The 26,614-nt window shown below is 37.0% G+C and overlaps 2 protein-coding genes across 4 annotated transcripts in view; one reads left to right on the plus strand and one right to left on the minus strand.

The window, feature by feature from the left end:
- LOC5572135 overlaps positions 1-26,614 on the plus strand; it is a 457,258-nt gene that overhangs the window by 64,986 nt on the left and 365,658 nt on the right. For all 3 annotated transcript variants that reach the window (XM_021849403.1, XM_021849404.1, XM_021849402.1), the window contains exons 3-4: positions 23,820-23,939; positions 24,352-24,478. In XM_021849403.1, the coding sequence (XP_021705095.1) occupies positions 23,820-23,939; positions 24,352-24,478 (247 nt within the window). The remainder of the gene's footprint in view (positions 1-23,819; positions 23,940-24,351; positions 24,479-26,614) is intronic.
- The window catches only part of LOC110677827 (glycine-rich cell wall structural protein 1.8-like), a 123,488-nt gene continuing 121,353 nt past the window's right edge, over positions 24,480-26,614 (minus strand). The window contains exons 4-5 of the mRNA XM_021849405.1: positions 25,241-25,354; positions 24,480-25,179 (exon numbers count right to left, since the gene is read on the minus strand). Of these exons, the coding sequence (XP_021705097.1) occupies positions 24,549-25,179; positions 25,241-25,354 (745 nt within the window). The 3' untranslated portion in view covers positions 24,480-24,548. The remainder of the gene's footprint in view (positions 25,180-25,240; positions 25,355-26,614) is intronic.

Below are 26,614 nucleotides of genomic sequence, written 5' to 3' on the forward strand. Positions count from 1 at the left end.
AGGAGTCCGCGGAAGGATGGTAGAACTTCAAAGAGGTTCAACAAGTTAGGGATCCACTGCTGCATCATTTTGCGTTAAAATGTATATATAGATATATTGATTTCTATTTTTGTGGAAATTCAACTTTCAGGATTTAAGGTGAAGATGCATTGAAGCCAAACCTTGAGCTTCCAAGAGCACCAGACAACCTTTTGTGCTGAAAATTTAACTCACTAGTCACTCGCTGGGGATAACCAATCGATTTAATTTTAAACGTGGACGATATTCAGGTTCTCTAGATTTGTGATCTTGAAAACTCGAGTTTTGGCTTCGATGCATCTTCATCTTGACAAAAAGTCACTCGTTTAAGTAGGGAAATGCGTTTATTTAAATATCAACTTTGAGTAGATGACATTAAAAATTCACTCTTAGAAATAATGAAAAAATACTGTAAACGTAATTCACGTTATGACTGAATGACATATGATGTAAGTGATGGAACGACACAAAATCGAGTTCTTGAAGATGTATTGAACAAAAAATGCAATTTTACTTGTTCGCCTTTCCATTGTCAACATGAAATACCTCGCAATCTAGATACAATATAGAAAAACCATCTTCGACAAAGTTTTAAAGTAGATCAAGGGCTGGCCTGCGGAGATAATTTAGTTTCGGAATTCCTCTACTACGCGGCGCTACTATGCATGAAAGATTTGTTTTGCAAATATCTCAGGAGCATGGCCACTAAAAAGGATGGCGTATTCGGCAAAGTTGTTCAGAAGCTCAAGAGTTATCATTATTTAAGACAACACAGTTCTCCCCTGAACGTAATTATCAGAAAAAAATCTCCATCAAATTTGTGCTCATCAGTCGTTTTCTATAGCAAAGCTGCATGCCTGGGAAAAGTTTAAAAAAAACGACCCGTTTGAAGTTACGCCCTTTTGATTGCATAAGTCCACAAATTTGAGGCAGAGCTTCGAAAAGCCCAAGCAAGACGGTTTGTTTCGGGACGCCGGGAGTTTGTGTTTCGTTTCCGCGCGTTTTGACGGGTAGTGCTTCGGAGAGCCCAAGCAAGACTGTTTGTTTTCGGGACGCCAAGTAGTTTTACGGTTCGCGTTGTGTGAGTGTGAAAAGATATCCGTGTTCAGTCGAGGATGGATTACCAACTGGTGAGCTCGTTTCATGCTTATAATGACACATTTGTTCCTGACAGCGTTATTTTTATGTAATAATCAAACAAACTTCAAATAATGACTATATACATATATTTTCTCTCTTTAACATTACTAAAAACATCTTTTGAATGGTTCGACATTATGGATGTTGACGTATATTTTAAAATTCCTACCAAAAATTTTTCATCTCGAGACAAAAATGTACAGCGTTACTCTTCTGTAATTTTCAAACAAACTATGTATGGTTCGTCACTACAAGTGTCGGCATCATTCCTGTTTCATATTATTTATAATCCTCTCTCCTCTTCTTGGCATTAGCGTCCCTACTGGGACAGAGCCTGCTTCTCAGCTTAGTGTTCTTATGAGCACTTCCACAGTTATTAACTGAGAGCTTTCTATGCCAAAGTTGCCATTTTCGCATTCGTATATCGTGTGGTAGGTACGATTATACTCTATGCCCAGGGAAGTCAAGGAAATTTCCATTACGAAAAGATCCTGGACCGACCGGGATTCGAACCCAGACACCTTCAGCATGGCTTTGCTTTGTAGCCGCGGACTCTAACCACTCGGCTATGGAAGGCCCAATTATTTATAATATATACATATATTTTTCTCTTTTCGCCATTAGGCTGATACAAATATTAGTTTTCTTTTATGTCCGAGACCACTTGGAGAGTACGAGGGGGGGGGTAAAAATAAATAAGGAACAAAAAAATAAAAATGAAAAAAAAGTTTTTTTTTTAATTTTTGTTTTTAAAGATAGTTGCTCGCGCACAACGCAAACGGTGTGCAACGTTTCAACCCTGGTCTGTTCAGTCATCGTTTTCACCCTGTTGTCGATCCTCTCTATGTAATCCTTTTCCCACCTATTCCCATTTACTTTCTAAAGTTTTATCGGCTCTATCAGTCTTAAGGCAGCTAAAACGACTTTTGCTTCTACTTCTCCGACGTTTCGGCGTATATTTAGCCTTCTTCAAGGGTTTAGAGGCTGCGTTTTGTTGTGTGTATTGGTGTCTTGTACACACAACAAAACGCAGCCTCTAAACCCTTGAAGAAGGCGAAATATACGCCGAAACGTCGGAGAAGTAGAAGCAAAAGTCGTTTTAGCTGCCTTAAGACTGATAGAGCCGATAAAACTTTAGAAAGAAATTAGTCATCACAGTCGAAAGCATTCACCAAATTATTCCCATTTATGTAAAACAAAATACATAACTAACCTCGAGTCGCCGCGAGTATTTCGGCCACCACAACTGACAAGCACCCTTTCCTACCTGAACCTCACACACACACTATTTCACGCAACCCGACCGACTAGCTTGAGCTCTCCATCATCACACCACCCGATGCGCTGATTGGATGGCGCCTTTTCCAGTCACCAGTCAGCAAGTAATACCAAGAAGAAAACGATCATTATAAATAGTGCACCCATTCTGTAATTCATTCATTCAGTATCTAGCCGTTGTATGGCACGCGAATAAACCGTCGTAGTTCGAAAAACGATACCCAAAGCGTTTCTCTCACCGAAGCAGCCCAGCTAGAAGTCCTTTTCAGGACTGTAGTTAAGAAATCATATTCACAGTCAGAGCTATCGACACCCCAGGCATTCCTTCAGGAGAAGGAATTGACCGATCATCCCTGGCATTCCGAAGAGGAACTGGCCACCGAAGCAGGGATCCTCCATTCCGGAGGGATTGCCCTCGTCATCTACTGTCCGTGATCGTCCTCTGGATCATTATTTAACCTATTTTTTACTTTAAAAATTGAAAAAAAAAAACTAAACTGTTGTCGAAAAAATGATGAATCTTTTGTTTCCCTTCAAAATTTTCGGATTTTTGAAAGGGGGGCTGGGTTGACATAAAAGAAAATTAATATTTGTATCAGCCTTACTAAAAACATTTTTTGAATGGTTCGACATGACGGATGTTGACGTATTTTTTAAATCATCTACCAAAAACTTCTCCAGACAAAACTAAAAACTAGCTTTAAGCTTAAGTCGTATTTTCCCTCCTTATCCATGGATCGTATCACTGACCAATCGTGACTCCCAGATCTTTTCCTCCCTCACTAATAAACACCCTTCCCGTGGTGATTGTGGAGATGCAGAGGTATTCTCGGTCTCTAGAAGCAACAATCATTACACCCTTACATTCCTTCCCCATCCCAACTAACTGTAAGGACTTGGCCGGCGCCGTTATTGATCAATAATATTAGATCTGCTAAAACTGTACTTCGAGAATAAGCGGAAACTCCCATCCCTTATTCATTTGGATCGTAGTGCAATTCTTACCAGGCCCAATCAATCACGGAGTAGCAACCATTGACATGTACAGTTAGTCTATGCATGCTATGCTTTGATTGCATAAGTCCACAAATTCGAAGGAAATCTAAGATATATAAACGGATTTGTATTGGCCGTGATTATCAGAAGAAATGAACCTTCAAAATTTGGTTCAAAGTAGGTAATTTTAGTTATTTGTAACCTCTGGGCGAAGTTTCGAATGAAAAGATCGTTGAAATTTTTAGTTACGTCCTTTTCGAAGTGTAACTATTAAAATCACTTATTTTAAATAAATTAATTAGGCATTATAATACCAGTCTGCATGTCCAAATGTTTTCAATGACACATTGCACTTACATGTCATTAAAGTCTTTCACAATTCTTTGAGTTTTCATGGGCTCAAGCGATATAAGGCATTACGGAGCCAATTTCATCATGTAATCAAATTATTTTTTAAACAACAATATTCTGGATAGTTTGAGGAAACAATGAACTCACGATGCAGATTTAACATGCAGTTCATGTTGTATATCGAAACGCAAGTTGACGTTGAAGGATACTTTTGAACTTGAGTCTTCGGTTATGGGTAGCAGGGTATGGAAAAAAAAATGAAATTAACAATGTAGAAAGCAGCGATTCGAAATGAAAAAAAAAAAATAATAATGCAAAGTATAGAACATACGTTATTATATTGTTTCATAGTATTCAAAATCGACAACACTTACAGAGATTAATTTTAAATGTTTGTCTTTGTATCCTATGAAAAGTTTGTTTAGTTTGTTTGCTTCATTGAGTATAGCAGCCGTTAATTCTTAACTTCACATGCACAGTTTGCGATCGAAAAAATGAAAGTTTATAAATAAATCATCAATTTGTGTAGGATTCCAACCCTGTTATGGTAGATAGATTACAAGTTACCTACACTGGAAGTTAAGTCTTTTGTAAAATTATACCCCTCTGAATTCAATTACCGCGAAAATCATGAATAAGACCATAACCTCGTGTTCCATTTCCTACAATAGCATTACTTTGAATTCCATTATCACGAGACAATGTCATTCAAGGTAATTATTAATTCGGGACAATAGCATTAAGCATAATGGTGCGTTCAGGGTAATGAATCTCGGGTTATTGACATTCGGAGAAATGAAATTCAGAAGAATTTTTTCAAGAGAGATTTGATTTGAATATTGATTTTCAAAGAAGACGTGTGAAATGAAGCTCTGCAAGTGTTATGATTCTAAAATCCATAAATCCAAACAACACCGAATATTTTTTTTACTTTCCTAAAAAATATTTCAAGTATTTAGGCTTACTTTTCACGAGTTGACTTGAGAATGGATTAATTGATTTATACAATACTTTCACTATTGAATTTATCCAGGACTCTTACGTGGTTGTGAGATCGTAAAGACCTGGAAAGCCACAGGTAAAATTAAAAATATTGTAATGTATGCTACAAATAATCACAAAAAAAAATCTAAATATTGTAATGTATGCTACAAATGTATCTAGTTTGACCAATAGTGCATTACTCAGAAAATGTGGTTTAAGTTCTGAGGCAGTACAAAGTTTGCCAGAACAGCCGAGGGGCAGCTAGGTCAGTTATAACAATATTTTATGACTAATAAAAACAATACAAAGTTGGCTCCGTAATGCCTTATATCGCATGAGCCTATGAAAAATCACTCAAATGTGAAAAACTTTGACGGCAAGTAAGTGTAATGTGTCATTGAAAATGTTTGACCATGCTTACCGGTATTAGAATACTCAATTAATCTATTTTAGTGATTTTGATAGTTACACTTCACAAAGGGCGGTACTCAAAATTTCAACGATCTTCTCATTCAAAATTCCGCTCTGAGGTTACAAATAATTAAAAATACCAAATTTTGATGGTTTATTTCTTCTGACATTCATGGCCAATAAAAATCCATTTAAATATCTCAGATTTCCTTTGAATTTGTGGACTTATACAATCAAAAGGGCGTATTTTCAAAACGATTCAGAACAAAGTACGATTTTTTTTTTAATTTTGCCCAGACATGAGCTTAGCTATAGAGAACGACTGGTGAGTACAGATTTGATGGAGATTTTTTTCTGATAATAACGGTCAGGGGAGCACCAAGGCCAAGAGATTCAAGATTAAGCCACCAGGTGGCGCTAGTGAGCATGAAACTTTTGTTTTGCAGATATCATAGAATCCTGACCACTAAGAAAAATCCGTCTTTTGGAAAGTTGTTCAGTATCTCAATGCTCAAAATCTCAAATCTCTTGACTTGAATGATGATAGCCCTTGAGTTACTGAACAACTTTGCCGAAGACGCCCTTTTTCTTTTTAAGTGGTCAGGATCCTGAAATATCCGCAAAACAAAACATTCATACTTGTTTTTAATTATGAATCGTGATTTACGGCTAACCAGCCGAGTGGAAGTTTAACAACTACCGAAAAGCTACACATTTCATATAATTTGCAATTGGATTAGATGGACAAATTGATGTGAAGATTTGCGAAAAAGTTACACGTCTTCTCAGTGAGAATCGAACTCACGACTCCCCGATCTCTAGTTGGGACGCGTTACCACTACGCCATGAAAGGACTCATGAACGCAGAAGTTAACTTGAATTCGATTTCAGCTCAATAATCACGTGGTCCTTTTTCACAATGTGCACCTCTTTCGGAAGAATTAGATGCCCATCCAAACACAACGCTTTCTATATACATCCAATGTCTAGCCCGAGAGCGCATTGTTTTTTAGGTGTAGGAATAGCACACTACACTAGCCAGCAACTGCGCTGGCTGAGGTTTCTATTGTGTGGGCTTCCAATGGGTCGCGACGTTCTCAAACGACAAAAGTAAACACAAGTATTTATCGAGCAACGGACTCATGTTCCGTAACCGGTCGTTGAATGATATTCCAAAATTATTTGAATTTTGAAATATATAGATTTCAAACTGTACTCCACTCGAACCGTATAAAGTGCGTTCATTATTATGCGACTTCTACGCACATTTGTTGATTTTACCGCATTATAAACATTGTAAACAAAAACGGTTGAGTATTGTTCTCAAGAAGATTCTTGAGGAATACATTTTGATTTGGTACCGATGGATATCTTTGTTGTAAAATGATAGTATATAAATCAAAGCAGTTGTACAAAGTACAACAGCGTGACAACCGGAAGGAAGGAAAGACACAAAAACGATGATACTGAGATCGATATTCTCCAAAACAGACTAACGTATTTGGAATTCGAAACAAATTCACGTCATCAACGGTTGAATCAAAAATTCCTTTATGAATTTCTAATAATTAGTAAATATTTGCAAATGCAATCTCTTGAACTGGTCTCAAAATCTGAATGTCGATTAAATTTTCTTTCAGTTGGTCATGACGCAATGTAGGTATGCATGCAAAATTCGCTGAGAAATCAAATGCCCCAATTTCACAGTTTACAATAAACGGTTTTGTTTTCAATACTTGCCAGCATATTTCCCCTCACATTGAAACTTTCATAAAAAAACTTTCCCTCCACCAAGTTTTCTGTAATTTTTATGCTACTTTAAATGTTTCTTTCGATTAATTGGAGCACAAATGTTCGTAATGAAGTGATTTCCAGAGCACGCCGACTTGCAATGAACTTTCTTGGCGTTCTCTATTGGCCTCCGAAGGTTTTCATCTCCAGCTCTGATGGTGGATGGGAGTGAGGCATTTCCACTTTTGCACCAACCAAGCGGAAGCCAAACAATGGAGTTTGTAACATTATTTTGAGGATTGGTTGATTAGGCTCTTCTTGCGTCTTTGAGGCTAATTTAATTGTGCCTTGTCAATGCTTGCCAAATTAAGTGTTCTTTCTGCCGATACAGAACATTTTGAAATTTTGAAGACTTTGCCATTATTCTGGCTTCGGAGCTGACTTATACTTTGTGGAATAAAAACTTACCCAACGATTGATTTTTGTTCAAAATTGAGTCATCAGAAAAGTAAAATGCATAACTTTTTCACGAGCGTTCCTTCCGTCGTTGGTTTACGTTTGTTCTTCACCTGTTGGGAAAAACATTTTCTCGACTTTGGTCAACAGTTTCATCATCTCGGCGGTGGCTAAATTGTCGATGCGATGCGAACCAAATCAATCGAAGAAGAAAAACGAGTTGGAAATTGAGGGCGACCGGAAGCAACCTTGCTCTTTTGGTTCGCAGTTCAGTTCCAGGATGCGCTTGGTTGGCCAAATGGAAATGGTGATGCAATTGGAGAAAAGTTTTTGCGTCTTTCTGCTACCTCGAAACTTCAATCATCGCAAATTTTAGCATTCCGGTTCAATTGAAGCCAAGCCGAAAAGGTATTTGGTGCCAACGATGTCGCCGGCAATCAATGGAGTTGGTGGGTTGTCGTATAGAGTGCAGAGCCTGCAGTGTTGGGTGACGAATCCGAGCGGATATTCAGCTTTGGAACTAAAAGCTTTCAGTCGAACCAAAAAATTGCAGCTCTTGCTTCCTGTCTAGCGCACAATTAAACCCATTTATTTTCTATCATGCTGAGCTTTAGTTTTAGGAACTGGAGCGTTGATTTTCAGATTCCCATCAATTTTCAACTTATGGTTCCACCAAACTACCCAAAAACCAATAACTCCGAATGGCGGAACAATTTTGATGCCCGTCAGTTAGTTCAGAATTTAATATGAATTAAAAAAAATATGAACTGGAAAAAGTTTTCCACAAAATTTTTCACCGTTGGGGAAATTCATAAAGAAAAGCTGGAAAATCTATGCCCGAACTCGCGGAAAATTTTTATCAAAATATTTTTGAGAAGGAAACTTTATAAACTTCAATTCTAGTAACTTTTAGGATGTACTTTTTTTTGTTCCTGAGTTATGGTCAATTTTGTGAAAAATGACCATATTAGCCTTTTCTTTGAAAACCCATATTTCAATCGAAGCATCAGAAAAACAAGGTTTTTTATCAAAGCAATTGCAAATTTTCTAAAAGATCTGAAAGAAACGATATGGGATTGGTTTTAATGAAGTATAAGTCGGATTGGATTATATTTTTCATGAAACATTACACCGTTAAGCAAAGCTGAAAAAACTGTTTCTTTTCCATTCCAAGGGATTCTTTCTTTTCTATGGAACAAATAAGATTCTTTTTATATTTTTCTTTAATTTTATTTATTCAATTATTCAGTACATAACTTACATTTTATCTTAAAACTATCTATTTTTTCAACCGGGAAGATTGCCTTTGGTTGCTATCACCAGAAGATTTTCGTTTCTTTGTAGTATTAAGAACAAAGCATGCTGTATTTTCATGCTTGGTTACATGTGCATCTGAGAATTCACTCGCAAAAATGCTTCGTCTTTTGGAATAAATGAATGATATTTTTTGTTTCAGGAATTGGAACAAGGTTAGAAAATCTCTCCTGAAGTAATTTTTCAGCCTCTGAATAGTCATTTTCAGTTGCATAGATGAATTCCCAATCTTTTTTAAATTGGTCTTTCACCTTTTGCGACACAGCCCAGTCAAAAAATTGTTTGGCGTTATTAATTTCCGCTGACTTTCTAATACTAGCATCTCAAGCCATTCGCTTAATATTGCCACCGATACCATCACATGGACCTTTTCCATGTGAGGTTGGGAAAAAGTGCCATTCTGCTCTAATTTTAAAATCATTTTCATGGTTGCATACATTTTTGAAATTTGATTTATTTTTGTACTGCTCTCCGCAACCATCAGAAAGATAAATGATTTTTTCAAGCTCAGGAAATTTATTTTTCAATCTTGAAATTAGTTTTGTTTGAAAAGCATAAACTGATGTCGTGTCATGCTTTTTTATGTCAGCAATTACAACAAAATTTAAGACTTTGATCGAAGATTTGTCTTTGTAATAAATTACAAATGGATGTATTGTTACTTGAGGTCGTACAAAGTAATGACTTTGAATGGAATCTTGTATCACGCACGAATAATTTTCCGCGAAACCCATCTGGCACATTATTTCTTTGTTTTCAATTAGTGATTCCTTTTTAGCTCTTATAAATTTATTTTGTTTATCTACTTTGAATTGATGCACAAGAAACTTCTCTGTGAGATTTTTCAAGTTTTCTATAAAATCATTTACATTTTCCTCTTTGTTGATAATTTCACAACGAGGAGAAATAATACAAAAACAATACTTAACTTCTTCAACGTTGTTTTCATCTAAGCGATTGGCAACAAAATCTAATTTCTTTAATTTACAATCCTCACAGGACCTCAAGTAACAATCATCTGTACTATCTGGACAATATCATTTGACTAGTCAAAAAGGTGTTTAGTTTGTTTTTCTGTATTATGAACTTCAAAGCAATTAGTTTTTTTTCAATGCATCAACCATGAATTTCATATTCTCATGTATCATGCAAACACAAACATTCATGGCCGATGAATCCTTTGCATAAACACATTGTTTTGGTTTAACTTTCCAGAACGATGTGAATGAGACAGATTCCTGTTCACTCTTACAGGTTTCCAAATATTGTTTATATAAAGTATCCAAAGGGTCAAGCAAAAGGCGTTTTTGAACATTTTGGCGCACTTCATTGGGTAACTTAATAGATAAGGTACCCCGGGGCAAGTGAGAATCCGGGGTATTTGGGACATTCCGTCATAGCTCTTTTAGGAAAAGCTTTTCAAGGGGGTATTCTTCTAGAAAGTTGAAGATACAATGATAAGGAAAGTATTTAGTAAAAAAAATGATTGCAATTTTTAATACCATGTGCTAAATGTAACAGTTGTCAGCTCAGCACCATTTTCAACTTGTATGATAAATTGTGACACGTTTCACGTTCTACATTGGCTCGCAAAAAATAATTGTGCTATAAATCGCATTACCATCGGTAATCTACAACTTTAAGTATTGTTACAAGCTGCATACGATAAACAGGTATTTTGTTTTCATTTCATATGAAAATTTTTATAGTCTAAATTACCCCAAAATATCTTTATACCCGGGGTAAGTGGGACCTATCGAAACAAGCACCAGAATCAAAACTTTTCTAGACACGTTTCAAACATTTTCCTAGAGAGTAGCTCTAAAACATTCAAACGAATGATTTCTATAAAACAAAATTAATCTTATATTACGTAATTGTTGAATAGGGAGAACAAATGACAAATTTGTCTAAATAGGTTTTTCTATTTTTTTTTAATATGAATTAAAAATTAAAAGAAGACAGAGATAAAATTTAAAATACATCATGAGAACGATTACTTTAATATTTTTATTTAACTTTATTTGATATTTCTATCAAATCCAGTAGTTGCGGAAAACAGTTCCATCCCATTAAGTGGGATTCCGCCATGCATAACAGTAATAACAAATAATAATTAAATATATAAAAATTCGTCAATTTTTGAAAGTTTGCGGGCTACATTTATCTTTATCTTTATCTTTATCTTTATTGGAGCAGGGAAAAGCCCGTTTGAGTAGAGCTTTTTTAAAAGCTCTTTCTCAAATGGGCATAAAACCTCCTCTTCTTTTCATATCAACAGAATACAAATTCCCAATGATACAATTCTTAACGCTAAAGTACACTATACAACAATACAGATCTTAAAGCTAATCGTTTACATCTACTAACTTAATCATAATGTTACAACAAAATTTTACGGAACTGGTTTTTGTTGGAGACACGGGACAAATGAAAATCGAACGCATGAAAACATTGATTAAAAATGCGACACATACCACTTATAGGCTCATTATAGCCATAGTTTGTACGAAATATTGGAAGACGGAAGAACTGATGAGAACGAAGATCACGACGACGAGTATCAACATTTAACATTTCTAAAATAGTTGGACAATCTATATGAGATTGAAGAACATCGGAAATAAACGAAGCCTTGCAAACTTTACGACGATGTTCTAAAAGATCGAGATCGATCAATTTACAACGATCCACATAACTGGGCAAGTTATGCGGATCGGTCCAAGGAAGACGACGAAGAGCATAACGAACAAATTTATGCTGAACTGCTTCGATTAGTTGAATGCCAGAATCGTAGTATGGAGCCCACACTACAACACCGTACTCCAGAACAGAGCGGACAAGAGAACAGTAGAGAGTTTTCATGCAGTATATGTCATCGAAGTGCTTGGCGGATCGAAAGATCAAACCCAAGCATTTTAGCGCTTTTGATGTAATATACGCTACATGATCTTTGAAGCAAAGCTTGGAATCTAGCAGAACCCCTAAGTCTTTGATAGTAGATTCTCGTTTAATAGGTATTCCATTAATGGAATATTCGTAGCTTATGATTGAGTGTTTTCGAGTGAAGGTAATCACTGAACATTTGTCTGCATTCAGACTCATGTTGTTTGTTTTACACCAGTTCGTAAACGTATCAAGTTCTAACTGAAGAAACCTGGCATCTTCATTGCATGTTATGACATAATAAAGCTTATAATCATCGGCGTAAGAAAGTTTGAAACATTTGAGGACAAGGTTAATATCATTTAAGTAGAGTAGGAACAAAAACGGGCCAATATGACTTCCTTGAGGAACTCCCGATGGTACAGCAAAGTGTTCAGAAATTATATTTCCTATTTTAACTGACATCGTCCGTCCTACTAAGTAGGATCTCATCCAACTTAAAAGAGGTTCGGCTAATCCTAGGCGCTCGAGTTTTGCTAACAAGACATCGTGATTTATCTTGTCAAAGGCTGCCGAAAAGTCAGTATAAATTGCATCAACTTGTTTACGAGCTTCGATGGTTTTGATAATGAAGGATGTGTAGCTGACTAAATTAGTGGTAGTGGATCGTTTTGGCATAAAGCCATGCTGGGTTTCAGATACATAATTCAGGCAGTGATGTTTGAGAAAATCCAGTACAATCAACTCAAACAGTTTGGACGTTGCACACAAGGAAGCAATTCCTCTGTAATTCGAAACTTCCCCTTTAGCGCCTTTTTTGAAGACTGGGAAAATATACGAATTTTTCCACGCACTCGGAAAACAGCCAGAAGAGAGCGAACGGTTAAATATAGTTGACAATGGCTTCGAAAGGGATGAGCTGCAACTTTTAAGAACAACAGCTGGAATTCCATCAGGACCAGGGTTTGTTGAGCACTTCAACCTGTCACAAGCTAACTCAACTGTGAGCGACGAAATCCTTGGGTGAGGGCCAATAGCGGAACGTTGAGGTACCATAGCTGCGGCTTCTTGAACATGATGGGGTGTCAATGTTGTAGAAGTGAAAACTGATGAGAAATGTTGTCTGAATAAAGCAGTAATCGAAGAGAGACTTGAAGCCTTCTTTTCTCGAAGCGTCATAGTTGACGGTAATCCTGACTCCTTTTTTTGATCATCGATATACGACCAAAACTTCTTAGGGTTCAATTTGAGGTTGCGCTGGGTGCGGCGGATGTAACTGTGATATAGTCTATCATTCAGACGTTTGTATTCACTATTGCAGGTCAGATATTGTGTTTTGGTAAGAGCATTACGTTTTTTTTTTTTTTTTCAGAGCTGACTTTTTAGTTGTTTTTAATCTTTTAAGAGCTTTGGTGGGAAAGGCGGGAAAGAAGGATCTTTATGAGAAGTTTTAGGCGTGAACAAACCTATCGCGTGAGTTACAGCGAAACTTACTACTTCGACGGTTGTATCCACGCTTAGACCTCGTAGCATGTCATCCCAATCAATTGAACTCAAAAACTGATCCATTTTGATAAAATCAGTTTTTCTGAAATTGTAGTGGATACCGCTAGAAATGGGTTTGAATTCATACGGGACTCTGTTTTTCAAATAAAGTTGTATAGGTGGATGATGTCGACAATCCTTAACGAGAGGAGCGGCCGCTTTTACAACAGTTATATCCTGAATATGTTCTAAGCTGGTAAAACAAAGGTCTAGAAGTCGATGGTTTGAATTATAAACTGAGCTTATTTGGACTAAACCTGCCGTACTGTAATCGTTTAGTAACTGACACAGACTGGTGTTTATTTTGGACTGCTGGTAGTTTGGATAGAGATAGTTTGAGGAACCAGTGGTCCAGCTTATGGAAGACATATTGAAATCTCCTAAGATCAAAATCTTATCAGTCAAGTTCATCTGCGATGTAATCCAATCTAGAGAATCTGAATGTTGAGAGGTCAGTAGAGGATCGTTGATTCTATCAGGAGGAATGTAGATTATACAGATGTACAAAGTACAGTATGGCCCATAAAAAAATGCGAAAATTATTTGAACGTGAATATAGCATCCACAGGCGTTATTTTCATTAGTTTTGATAGTGAATGTAATTTCTGATTATTGTAATATATATTGACACAACTTCGCAATCCAGGACAATTTTTGTCATATTTTTTTTACTGTCCTAAATAATGTAATAAAACAAATAAGTTCAAAGGATTTTTCCGCCCAAAGCTAGAAACAGCGTCTGATTGTCGTATACTCTGGTGATAAACTTTCCACCTTCAAAAACCACACTTTATTGTTGAAAATTTTAGTTTGTTTGGTATCAGAGGATGGAGGAGTTCTTAGAGAACGTGTTTTTCATGATCACAATAAAATATTTGGCCAGGGTCATAGTTTTGAGGGCATTTGCGTCTCATAGGTTTGATATGCCTTTATTTTTTGTTAAAGTTAAATAAAAATTAAATACGGAGGCCTATAACAGATTTTTGAGGAGAAAATTTAATCCTTCGATTAGAGACAACTTATATCAATACTAGCTCATAGGTTTTGAGCAAAACGGAGCCACTTATCACACTTATATGAAGGCTCATTCAAAGCTCTCCAAAATGAGCCGTTTTTTCGAAAATATGTTTAAGTCTCCAATTATCCAGGTATGAACCGATTCTTTCATTTGATATGGGCGTATGCTGGAGACAAGGCCTGAGAAGAATCTCTCGCCATCGTTGATGTTTTGGAAGCTTTCATCACACAGATATTGAACTCGACGTCCGCATGATAAAATTTGAAGGTATGCTTCCAATTCCTCTCTGATAAGGTGAAAGTAACAGATAAAAATCATGTCCAAAGCGAAAAACTGCGTCTAAATAAATTAAACAATACGAGTAATGAATCATATTTATGTTTCATTCACATTTTCTATGCAAAAACTACCATAAAACATGATATGACGATTTTCGCATTTTTTTATGGGCCATACTGTATGATGAGAAACAGGAAGTGCCACCCACAACTGTTCTACGGCATGGCAGTTGGGTGGTTGCAGTAAACGACATTTGAGCGTTGAACGAACATCAAGAAGCACGCCGCCACCGGTACTTTTGGAACTATTCAATGATGAGCGGTCGGTACGGAAGACTGAATATACATTACCAAAAATTGTAGAGGAAGGTGTAGTATTCTTGAGCCATGTTTCAGTAAACGCGTAAATGTCATAAGCAGCGTCAGAGCAGGCAAGAAGATATTCAGTAAGTGAAGTGTTAATTCCACCGAGGTTTTGATAGTAGCAAAGTAGGCCATTCAAACTAAAGTTACTCTGTAATTCGGAGCTTTGAACCCTGGCGAAGGTATTTGTTTCCGTTGCACTGGAGCAAGGTATTTCACCGGTTGAAGATTGTGCAATGAATTCGACTGAAGCGAGGGTGAACGTTGATTGAGTAAACGTGGATTTCGAAGAATTGAGCGTAGTTGTGTCTGACTTCCTACAGGTTTGCGGCTGTTGGATCGCCTGTCTAAAAAAGGGGTTATAGTAACTCCCTGTGGCCAAAATCCATTGGCAAGCACGACATTTTCAATTCCAACAGGAAACTTAATTTTAAACGACAAAAACGATAGCGGTCTCGTGTCACTATTTGCTCGAACCAGTTTCTGGCACACTATATGTGAAGGGTTACAATTCGTATGATGAGCAATGTAATTAATTATGTTGCTTTCTGTTTCATGTGGCAAAAATTTTGTGAGGTAATACCAGTTATCATTGCTATTGACTGAGATTATTGGTGCAGATTGAGCTATTGCTAGGGACGGTCTAGTGTAAGAATTACAATTGTTCTTAGTTTGAATACTAGCTAGAGAACATGATGATTGATAGCAAGGGATTGTCGGTCCGGATGAACTCACCATGGTAGGAGGGATAGTCAAGTCGACAGACTCTGATGGCCTGGACTGCGGTAGATGACGATCCTCTGGTGGAAGAACATTTTTGCAGACCGTGTTGGTTGTATTACAAGTTGCTGATGAAGCTGGAGCAGAGATCATTGGTGATTGGAGAATAAGTTGAGTGGTGCGTGGTGGCTTTGGTAATGCAGAGAAGTTGGTTTGCGTGCTTTGTTCGGTGGTGACGGAGGTTTTGTAAGCGGTAGCCGACGAAGGCGAAGTTTGTGTGGCAGTTGTAAAAACAGCTTGCGTAGCAGCGAGGGTAGCAGAGCAGGCGGTGGCGGGTCTTAGTGCAGCAACAGTGGAAGTGGCATAGTGGCTTGAATTGGCTGGTGGTGGAGCTAGTCTGGTAAATGGTGTAGTTGAGGCGGTAGTGGAGGCGGTAGGGGTGGCAGAAGTGGTGATAGATGTGACGGTGGCGGCGGAGGCATTTTCGGTTGATGTAATGCAATTGATGTCAGAACTGCAAGCTTCGACGGGTTCCGATGAGGAGGCAATATTCACAGGAGTGGCGTCTGCAATTGAAGGAACTATAATATTTGCTATATCGGACGTACTTATCGTAACATCAACTCTCATTCGCTTTCCAGAATTAGATGATACAAGGTGCGAAGACGATAGGCTGCTTGTACGATCCCGTTTGGCAGCAGAGTTATCATCAGCATCGATGAAAGAGCCGAAGACGTTCGAAAATTCGAGTTGAAGGTTGTTTAGGGCATCCTCAAAATTCCTATACTGGGAGGCTTGAGCAGGTACCGAGTTTCTGTTGTTTATACTTGTGCGACGGATATTTTCGCTCAGAGCCCGACATAACGAGCGAGTCACGTCGATTTGTACTCCAACCAGACGTAAAACCGACGCAAGGCGATCCAGTATCAAATTGAGCACCGGATTGATCGATGACTGCTGAAGATCGAGTGGCGAATTTCGACATGCTGGACAGAACCATTCTGCCCCGGGGAAGTCACGTATCGCTTTGAACTGGTTGGATGATAAACCAACGCATTTCAAATGAAATCCTTTTCTGCAGTTTGCACAAGTTATTTTACTGCTTCTAGATGAACCAGTAATACAGTGGGAAGCAGAACATTTTTTCGACATCTTCTACGTCGAATCGATGGGCAAGTGAAAACAATGCACTTTGTGGTTGTCTGAGCTGCAAACAGCAAACAATGGCTGTATCGATGACGGGTGAGTAGCTTGGATGATGTGATAAATTATATCACTACAGCTTAATTTGGCACAATTTTACTGAACCAACAACGGATTATAAAGAACAAAACGTTTAGATCAATATTAACGCACTGCTCTTATTTAAGCGAGATAATTAACAGTAGAAAAAACGAATTTAATAGCAGCTTCAAATAGGTATAACACTGTGTGGTTGTGATCGTTCTACGCTCTGATTTTGATTGATAACTTATAAATAATATATTTTGAGCATGTTTTATAGCTCTTTACGCTTTTAGTGATGAATTTTCAGTTAAAATTAAATGCGATGTGACATAACCTTAAATTTACGTTTTCTTCCTGAAACGTTACGTATTTTATGGTTGATCCCTTCTGTACATCAAATATGTACTCAAAATTGAAAATTACCAATCTTATTATTGCTATGGTTGACTTACTGATGACGTTGGACGCGTGAAACTGGATGTGTCCCACTTGCCCCGTTTAGCGAGGTAACTGCGTCTATTGGCTCATTCTAATACTTTCTTCTAAGATTTTCACAATTTTGAAATTATTCGATCAAACTCATGCACACACCATCAAATATGTTGCAAAAATGTGAACGTGTTGTTGGATTTGCAAAATATTGACAATTTTTAAATATTATGGAACAATCTGTTTGAACTATCTTTTTTTTATGTCCCACTTGCCCCGCGGTACCTTATGGTATCTTTCAAGCCAGGAAATGGCCGACTGATATCATCCCTTAGGTAAAAATTTGAAACTATGTCTTGGACATCTAATCCATGTCGTCCTACTTTTAAAAGTGGTTGAATCCCTAAATTGTATTTTTTTGATTCAGTTATAACGTGTTGAGACACGTCAAAATGAGCTTTAACTTTGGCATATGACCAATTCCTAGTAAGTAATTTTAGAAGTTCAATTTGCTTGTCAGGTTCGGCTTTTGTAACAGCTGAGTTCATATTTAATAAAACGGAATTAAAATCCTCTGTAACATCGACAGTATTAGGCGGAAACCAAGTCTTTATTTTACTCAAAATTTGATTGAACATTTCGTCCATAGAAGCATTGCGATAGTTACTACTAGAAGCATCCAAACGTGAAGATTTTACTTGAACAGAAATTTCCAAGAATTTAGCAAGCTCTTGTATTTTTTATACATTATTTATAGAACCAGCTCTTGTATTTTTTGTACATTATTTATAGAACCAACTGACTCACCCGAAGAAGGAGTTTCCTTTGGCGACGCCAACGAAGATAGTGGTGAAACTTGTTCCTCAAACGCCATTGCTTCTGGAAGATCCGTTACGAGAGCCTTCTGGTCACCGGTAATGGAGCACTTCACGCAAATTTTCATTTTTTCCGTAATCCACCGAACTCCATTCGAATGAAGCTTACTGATGAGGCCTTGTCTGATCGATCGTAGATTTGTCCTTACTGATTAGTGGCCGTCCAGTCCGAAGGGATTACAGCATAAAGAATTGTATTCGTAATATTGAACTTTGTCCATTTCAACAGCTTCGGGAAAACTTTTTTCACTTTCTAAAAATTAATAACGAGGAATATACAGCTGATAGACAACACTTGCACTTTCTCACTTCTCTTTGTTAGTTTTTAATTAACTTATGATTCTCAAGCCATTTCAACGCTTTGAACTTGAATTGGTAAATACCTATTTGTCGTATTGTCTACCCATTTATTTAACTGTCAATTTTGTAGTTACCTAACAGGAAAAAATTGCCTACATTCTGATTGAAGAAATCTTTGTTTCTATGTAGTTTCGTTCTTAAGAAATTTTGTTTATGAACTTATAAATTTGTAAAAATATGGTTCAAACAGCTCATCCTAGCAATATTTGATCATGTTTTAGGAACGAAAAATGAGCCTATTAAAAAATATTGTAGGATTGGATCTTATTGATCGCTCTTTTCAAATATACTTTGTTTGAAAGCTGGAATAGCTAATCGGGTTTTCATTATTCGTTTTCAAAAACAGTGAAAAATGTCCTGGGAAACTGTTTCCTTTTAAAAAATTTCATATTTTTGAGATAATTTGAATCCGGTTTGACAAGTCATGATGAGTCTTGAGTCATGATTTTTAAACGAAAAGGCATGTATAGCAAATCTTTGCATTTTTTACAAAATTGACCATAGATCAGGAACTAAAGAAAAGTACATCCTAAAAGTTACCAGAATTGAAGTTTATAAAGTTTCTTTCTTAAAAATATTTTATTAAAAAATTTCCGCGAGTTCGGGCATACATTTTCCAGCTTTTCTTTATGAATTTCCCAAACGGTGGAAAATTTTGTGGAACTTTTTCCAGTTCATATTTTTTATTGGATTTCTGAGAAAATTTGCTTAAATTTTCATATAAAAACTTTGTTTCTACAATGTTTCGTTCTTGAGTTATGATTTTTCAAAGAAAAGTTTTATATGGCACATCTGGACATTTTTCACAAAATTGGCCATAACTCAAAAACGAAAAAAAGTGCATTCCAAAAATTTCAGGGATTAAAGCTTATAAAATTACCTTCTCGAAAATATTTTTTTGAAAATTTTCCACGAGTTTGGGCACAGTTTTTCCGGCTTTTCTTTACGAATTTTCCCAACGGTGGAAAATTTTGTGGAAAACTTTTTCCAGTTCATGTTTTTTTTTGGATTTTTGAGAAAATTTGCTTAAATTTTCATATAAAAACTTTGTTTCTACGATGCTTCGTTCTTGAGTTATGATTTTTCAAAGTAAGTAGTGTCAAGGGAAAACAAAAAATTTCCACCTGAGTTTTCCGGAAAAATAGGCGACCCTGAATTTTTCTCAATGTTTTTATTAATATATCCATGAGCCCTGCCTGTGGAAAAAGTTTCATGAAAATCTGAGACCCTTCGGCCCAAACCCGTACGGTAATAAAAAAACAACCCTCATGTGACCAATCAAATCACCATCTAGTATTTTATTATAACGAATAAACTGCAAGGCATTTTTTGCAGCTTGCAATTTAATGAATTGATGCAAAGGCAATATATTAAAAAAGGCATCCAAGGCAACCGATGGTGTACTTTTCATTGCCCCTGTCATTGATGTACAAGCAAGTCTTTGCAACTTAGCCAGCTTCTTCTGAGCGGTTGCCTCATTTGTCTTGGGCCACCATACCAGTGAAGCATAACTAATTTTTGGTCGGGCTATTGCTGAATAAATCCAATTTACCATAATAGGTCGCAGTCCCCAATTTTTTCTTGGGCTTTATTGCAGACCCATAGGGCATTAGTACCTTTTCTTAAGACCTTGCTCAGATGAGAGTTCCAGTTCAATTTCTTATCCAAAGTAACCCCAAGGTGTTTAACTTCTTCCGAAAATTGAATTTGAACTCCATTCAGAGAAGGCTGTATAAGCTTTACCTTTTTGCTTCTAATAAAAGGCACGATAATAGTTTTTGAAGGGTTTACGTCAACCCCTCTTTCCTACACCATTTGAGAGTTATGTTTAACGCAGTTTGCAACCGATCGGAAATCGTGTTATCAAACTTTCCACGAACCAAGATGGCCACATCATCGGCTTATTCAATTACCGTAAAACGGGGTAACTTTGATAGTTTTTTCGAAGAAAACTTGAATATTTATGCATGCTGTTTCAAAGAATAATAATTTATATTTTTAAAACAAGTACTGGCATCTTAGCTATCGATTGCAGTCGATAGATTTCCAAAAGATTTATTATGAATGGATATATAATTTTTCATATAATCGAAAGTTGGTTTTCTGTTTTGGGGTAACTTTGATAATGGAGTATGAATCGAACAAAATTGAATGAATAACGAACATTTGTAGGGCATTGCATACCTCTAGGCGTTTAACGTTATATGGAAATTTCTGACTTAGATTACAAAAATGGTCCCAGTTTGTGAAAATGCTATTCGCTAAGAGATTTGCGACCGTATTCAAGTTCTATGATAACTAGGCTGTCAAAGATAAGTGGCCAACAATTCAAAACTACATCAAATAGTGATCGTAGAACAGATTGTTTGTAAGCGTTTCGAAAATGCTAAAATTGTGTCAATTTTTAATATTCGTATAAAAAGCCTCAAATGCACTTGATTCCAATGAAAATAGCTTTGACATGAAGTGTCATACTAATACTCTTTACTTTTGCATTCGTTTTGCTTAACTGATTAACAGAAACTTCGTTATTTCATTTAATATGTTGTGGGTCTCGCACTATCAAAGTTACCCGCATTATCAAAGTTACCCCGTTTTACGGTACCTCAAAACCTGATCAAGAGTTCAAGATCATCGTCTATAATCACGGATTCAAATTTTACTTCACATTTTGGAATTGCAATGCTCCTGGCTTCAACAATGGAATTTGTTAAAGTTTCAAGTGCATTGTCAATATCAAGTATAGTTTGTAATGAAATGTTAACATCAAGATTAGAGTCAATATACGTTTCATATATATTCCAGTTGGCTCGAAAACAATTGAAAGTGGTGCTGATAGGAGTGAGAATCGCTTCATGGCATATTTGAAATGTAACAGGGACATGATCAGAATCAAAATCAGCATGAGTAATCAGTTGGCTACAAAAATGACTAGAGTCGGTTAAGACCAAATCAATCGTAGATGGATTTCTAGAAGAGGAAAAACCTTTAGGGCTATCAGGGTGTTGAATTGAGAAATATCCTGAAGAGCACTCATCAAACAAAATTCTGCCGTTTGAGAGTTATTCCTTGATCTATGTTTGGCATTGAAGTCACCAATGACAAACATTTTTGACTTATTGCGAATCAATTTTCGCAAGTCAGTTTGGAGCAAACTTACTTGCTGTCCAGAGTATTGAAAAGGCAAAAACACAAATAACAGTTGTTGATGTTTTATACACCTATGAATGATAATTACAACTCCCCCACATGCCCCATCAAGTCGATCATTACGAAAAACAAAAAAGTTAGGATCTTTTTAAGTTTGGACCCAGGTTTTAGAAAGGTTTCAGTAATAACTGCTATATGCACGCTGTTAGCTGTAAAAAAAATTAAACAGCTCGTCCTCTTTACCATTCAAAGAACGAGCATTACAATTTCAAATATTTAAATTATTATTTTTTGGATCCATTAGAAAAACGTAATCCAATAACAATTTGATTAGTAAATTTTACACCTACTTGGACTCTTTCAGTTATAGTGGTTGCTTTGAACATTGCATCAATCATTAGATTCAATCGTTCAGTTAGAAAATAAAAATTAGAGGAAGACATATCATTTGAAGTGGGTACATTATGTGATGATTTCCCATTAGAATTCTCGATATACAATGAGGCGGTGTAGAAGTTTCCTGTGGCAGCAGTGTTTTTTTTTCATATGATTTGAAACAATTAGAATGGGTACTCGAGGTATGGAAAGGGCAGGAGTTCAAATTACCTGCTACGATATAGGCAAAGTATTTTCCTTGGGTAGACACATTCGAAATTAAAAGATTCGAACGGTTACCCGACGGATTAAAATTAATTTGTGAATGAGTATGATTATGATCTTCCTGATGAGTATGGTTCTTGATCAAGCGATCGTTAACTAAAAAATGAGCATTGTTCGTTACTCTACCAGGCAAATTCCGGAAACGATCGTTATCTTAACGGACATTACTGTTCATTTGCCTGGCACGAGCCTTGACGACTCTCTTTCGCGAAGGACAATTCCAAAAATTAAACTAATGATTGCCCCCGCAATTAGCGCATATGGACTTATCGGTATCTTCCTTCACTGGACAGACGTCCTTGGCGTGAGAAGAACCTCCGCAAATCATGTATTTAGCATCCATGTGACAATTTTTTCTATCATGACCCCACTTTTGGCACCGACGGCACTGAGTGGGGTTCTCGTAATTTCCTCCAGGTTTCTGGAAATGTTCCCATGTCATACGGATATCGAACAAAAGTTTTGCTTTTTCTTAAGCTTTAATATGTAGATCTTTTTTGTGAACTTAATAATATTCTTGAGAAACCCCTTTCGAAAAATGCCAGATTGGGTTCTCTTTTTCATAATGATTACTTGGGCTGGGGAAAATCCAAGTAAATCATTTAATCCATTTTTGATCTCTTCAGGCGACTTATAGTCACTTGAGAGACCTTTCAAGACAAATTTGAACAAACGTTCAGTTTTGTCGTCATAAGTAAAAAATTTGTGCTTCTTCTCTTCAAGATGTTTGAAAAGAAGTTCGCGATCTTTAAGAGTTTCCGGCAAAACGCGACAGTCTCCTTTCTTTGCGATTTGGAAGGAAACCTTGATTCCCCTAATGGAGTTCAAGATCTCCTGCCTAAATCCCCCAAATTCGGAACAACTGACCACGATAGGCTTCCTCACTTGAATCAAAGAGTCTGGGCTAGAGGCTGCTTCGATTTGGTGTTCGGAAAATTTCTCTAGAGCATCGAACTGATTGCTCATTTCAATACAGTTATCATTATTATTCATTTCACCCTTGGAAGAAAGTTCGCATTCCGGAGAAACGTCCTTTCTTCCATTCTTGCCACGTTTAGTGACAGTTTTAAATCCCACTTTTTTGGAAGGAAGTTGTGAATCCAGAGACTCACCCTTCCTTTTGTTTGTTGTTGCAACCATGTTTAGTTAATAAATGAAAGAGGACGAGACCTTCGAGAGTTTTTTTCCCAAGACGGTGTCCAAGAAGGATTACCACCGCTAGCTTTCGCCAACGGGTCCAACGAAAAATCGAAGGCACGGATCCAAACAAGGATCGGTAAGGGATTAATAGTAGAAAAATAGTACTGAAAAGTACTGTTTTGGTAGCTCTGAAAAGTACCGTTTTGAATTTTAGCACTGAAAAGCACTGTTTTTGTAGCACTGAAAAGTACTGTTTTATTACTTTAAGTAGTTTTTAAGAAAACTTCCAAAAGCAGAGAGAATTCGTGTACGCAAGGCATGAAGGTACGATGCGCACTGGTCACTAAACTAATTATTTTTGGCATCGCTTGTCGTTACCAGCCCTGTGGCTAAACAACCAGCTTTTTTTTATTTTCATCATTTTGTTGTAACATATATTATCTAATAGTATAGTTTCCTGATGTCTTTTATTTAACACAATATACATAGGTGAAGAAAGGCATCAGTTCGATTCGAGTCAACCTAACGGATGCAATTTGGAAAATGACCAATGACAAACCGGTTCTTCATCATCATAACTGGACGGAAGCCGCCATCATCCATCTTCAGGTAAGGAAACTGCATTGTCAATGCTTGTTTTCACTGGTTTATGGACAAAAGGTCGAAAGACAAAAGGTCGAAAGGACAAAAGGTCGAAAGACAAAAGGTCGAAAGGACAAAAGGTCGAAAACGATTTGCATGGTGGGAAATTTTTCCTTCTTTGAAAAAAGATTTTCGACCTTTTGTCCCTTCTTTTTTGTTCTTCGGCCTTTTGTCTTTTCGACCTTTTGTCCTTCGACCTTTTGTCCTTTCGACCTTTTGTCTTTCGACCTTTTGTCATAGATTCGTTTTCACTACATAAGGATGTCTTTGATTATTGATTTTCGAGATATGTCCACGGGATATTGTTTTGTCACTATTAGTATTTTGTACGTCCCCTGAATATTCGTAAAACTTAAAAGTTTTATTTTGTTTATTCCAGTCCTTTGAGAAAGAAATTCTGACTGCGATGAAAAAGGATGGCTGGGATGGAATTGAAGACGTCGACCAAATCCAATGGACGTTTTTCGGAGCTCTGTTCTATTCAATTATTGTCATCACCACAATAGGTAAGTTTTAATTATTCCAATTTTTATTCGATTTCAACAACATATCACAGGGTCAACAATATTCTGTTAATTAAATTGATTTTTTCTCAACCTTTTTCGTGGCTTGTTTTGCTTGATCAAACTGTGGACCGAAAGGACCTCCAAAAGCTCCTCCTGCAGGTCCGAATCCACCGATCGGTCCCTGTCCACCTATCGGCCTCTGCCCGAACTGGCCTGGGCCAAACTGATTTGGTCCAAATTGATTCGATCCAAATTGGTTTGGTCCGTACTGTCCTGGACCAAATTGTCCCGGACCAAATTGACCTGGGCCGAACTGACCTCCTTGTCCGCCATAAAATCCTCCTCCTGGGTAATGATTACCTTGTGGATAGTAACTACCTCCTGGCCGCCCGAAAGCTCCCTGATTTCCGAATCCTGAGTAAGGTCCATAACCGCCAGCACCAGAAAATCCACCATAACCTTTGTAGGGTCGCCCAATGATTCCAGTCGGTCCTTCTGGTCCAACCAAAATACCATTGCCTCCTCCATTCACTCCTCCATACCCTCCGCCAAATCCTCCACCATAGCCTCCTCCAAAACCAGCTTGCTGGGGAAATCCACCTCCTCCAATATAAGGATTTCCTCCTCCAAAGCCAGGATTCCCTCCATAAGGATTGAGAGGAAACTGTCCATTAATCGGACCACCGAATCGTTGATTAAGTCTGTCAGACGAAAACAATTATAAAGCATGAAAGCATTTTCGCTAATTGAAACGGAACTCACCCAAAGTCGTTGGGCTGGTTTTGGCCGTTCACTTCTCCGGAAAACTCGTCGCTCAGCGGTTTGCCGAACGATGGTCGCCGAGTTGTGGTTTCCTTTACTTCGTAGCGGCCTTGCCTGGGGAAATTAAGAGTGTTAATTAAAAGAAAGTTGTCTTAATGACTATTAAATTAAAAGGAGGCGCTACAATATTCTTATACTCTACTGTGTCACATTATTTTGCATATTTCTTAAATCTTCTTATTGATACATAGATAAAAGTGCGTAACGTTGGGAAAACTTACAATGAAAAGGTGTTTTTCATAAATCAAACAAATCACATTAACTGTTTTTCCAGGCTTGTGTGCAGAATGTCTGAGTCAAATTATGAACTATAATCGTCTAATACTTCATCAATCCTAGACGTTCAAAGTCATATGTGATGATAATGAGAGGCTGTTAAAAATGCAAAAAAAATTACAACTTCGAGGCAAAGCTACATTGTGTTTTGTATGTGTATTTTGGATAAATGACGCAAAAAGTTTGACGGCGCTTGGTAAAAAATCAAAATGGTAACATTGATCACTCATGCGAATAATGGCCGGTAATATTGAAAAAGCCGTAACTTACTTAAATCATGGCCCCTAAAGCCAAATATGAAGACCAAAATCCTACAGGACATTTATTTTTTGATTTATTGAAATATTATAAACATCATGAACCACGGAATACGGCTAAATGTAGGCAATTCCCTAAGGAAAGTTCGCATTATTTATAGTTGTTGGCAACCCGGGCCAGTGAGTTCGGTACCCGCGGTTAAGTACCACCCGCGTCTGCTACCGATAGGGCAATGGGAGAGAGAAACGTCATCTCTGTATGATTATTGGCGAGTCAAAAAGTGCATTATCACGATTTACTGAATTATCAAAATACTAAATTCATTCTAAATCTTTCGAATTCTAAGTTTGTTAAATGCTAAGTGAATCAATTGTAAGTAAGACTTATGTCTATATAAATTTGTTATTCTAAGCATTAAAATTATAGCACAGATATTGGAATACACGATTGCTAAAAACGAGACGGATGAATTATACATGCAGGACTATCAAATGTAAGCTAATCTAATATTGTAAAACACATGATTTAAATAACAAATTAAAATTATTTCAGCTTAAAGCTAACTCAGAAACACAAGTACGGGTTTGTCTTGAAGAGGTCCGAAAACGTCGTCTGCTCCTATAGCAACAATAGTATTTCGTTAATTTTGCTAAATTGAACATACTTGTACTAGACAACGGAATTAATTCAAGTGATACAATTTTTAATAAAAACAGCATTTTCTTCGCTAATATCAGTTGCAGAACTCATGTGAGGCATGAATCTTCGGTAGTGTCATCT

This window comes from Aedes aegypti, chromosome 3, assembly GCF_002204515.2.
Source record: "Aedes aegypti strain LVP_AGWG chromosome 3, AaegL5.0 Primary Assembly, whole genome shotgun sequence".
Lineage (NCBI taxonomy): Eukaryota > Metazoa > Arthropoda > Insecta > Diptera > Culicidae > Aedes > Aedes aegypti.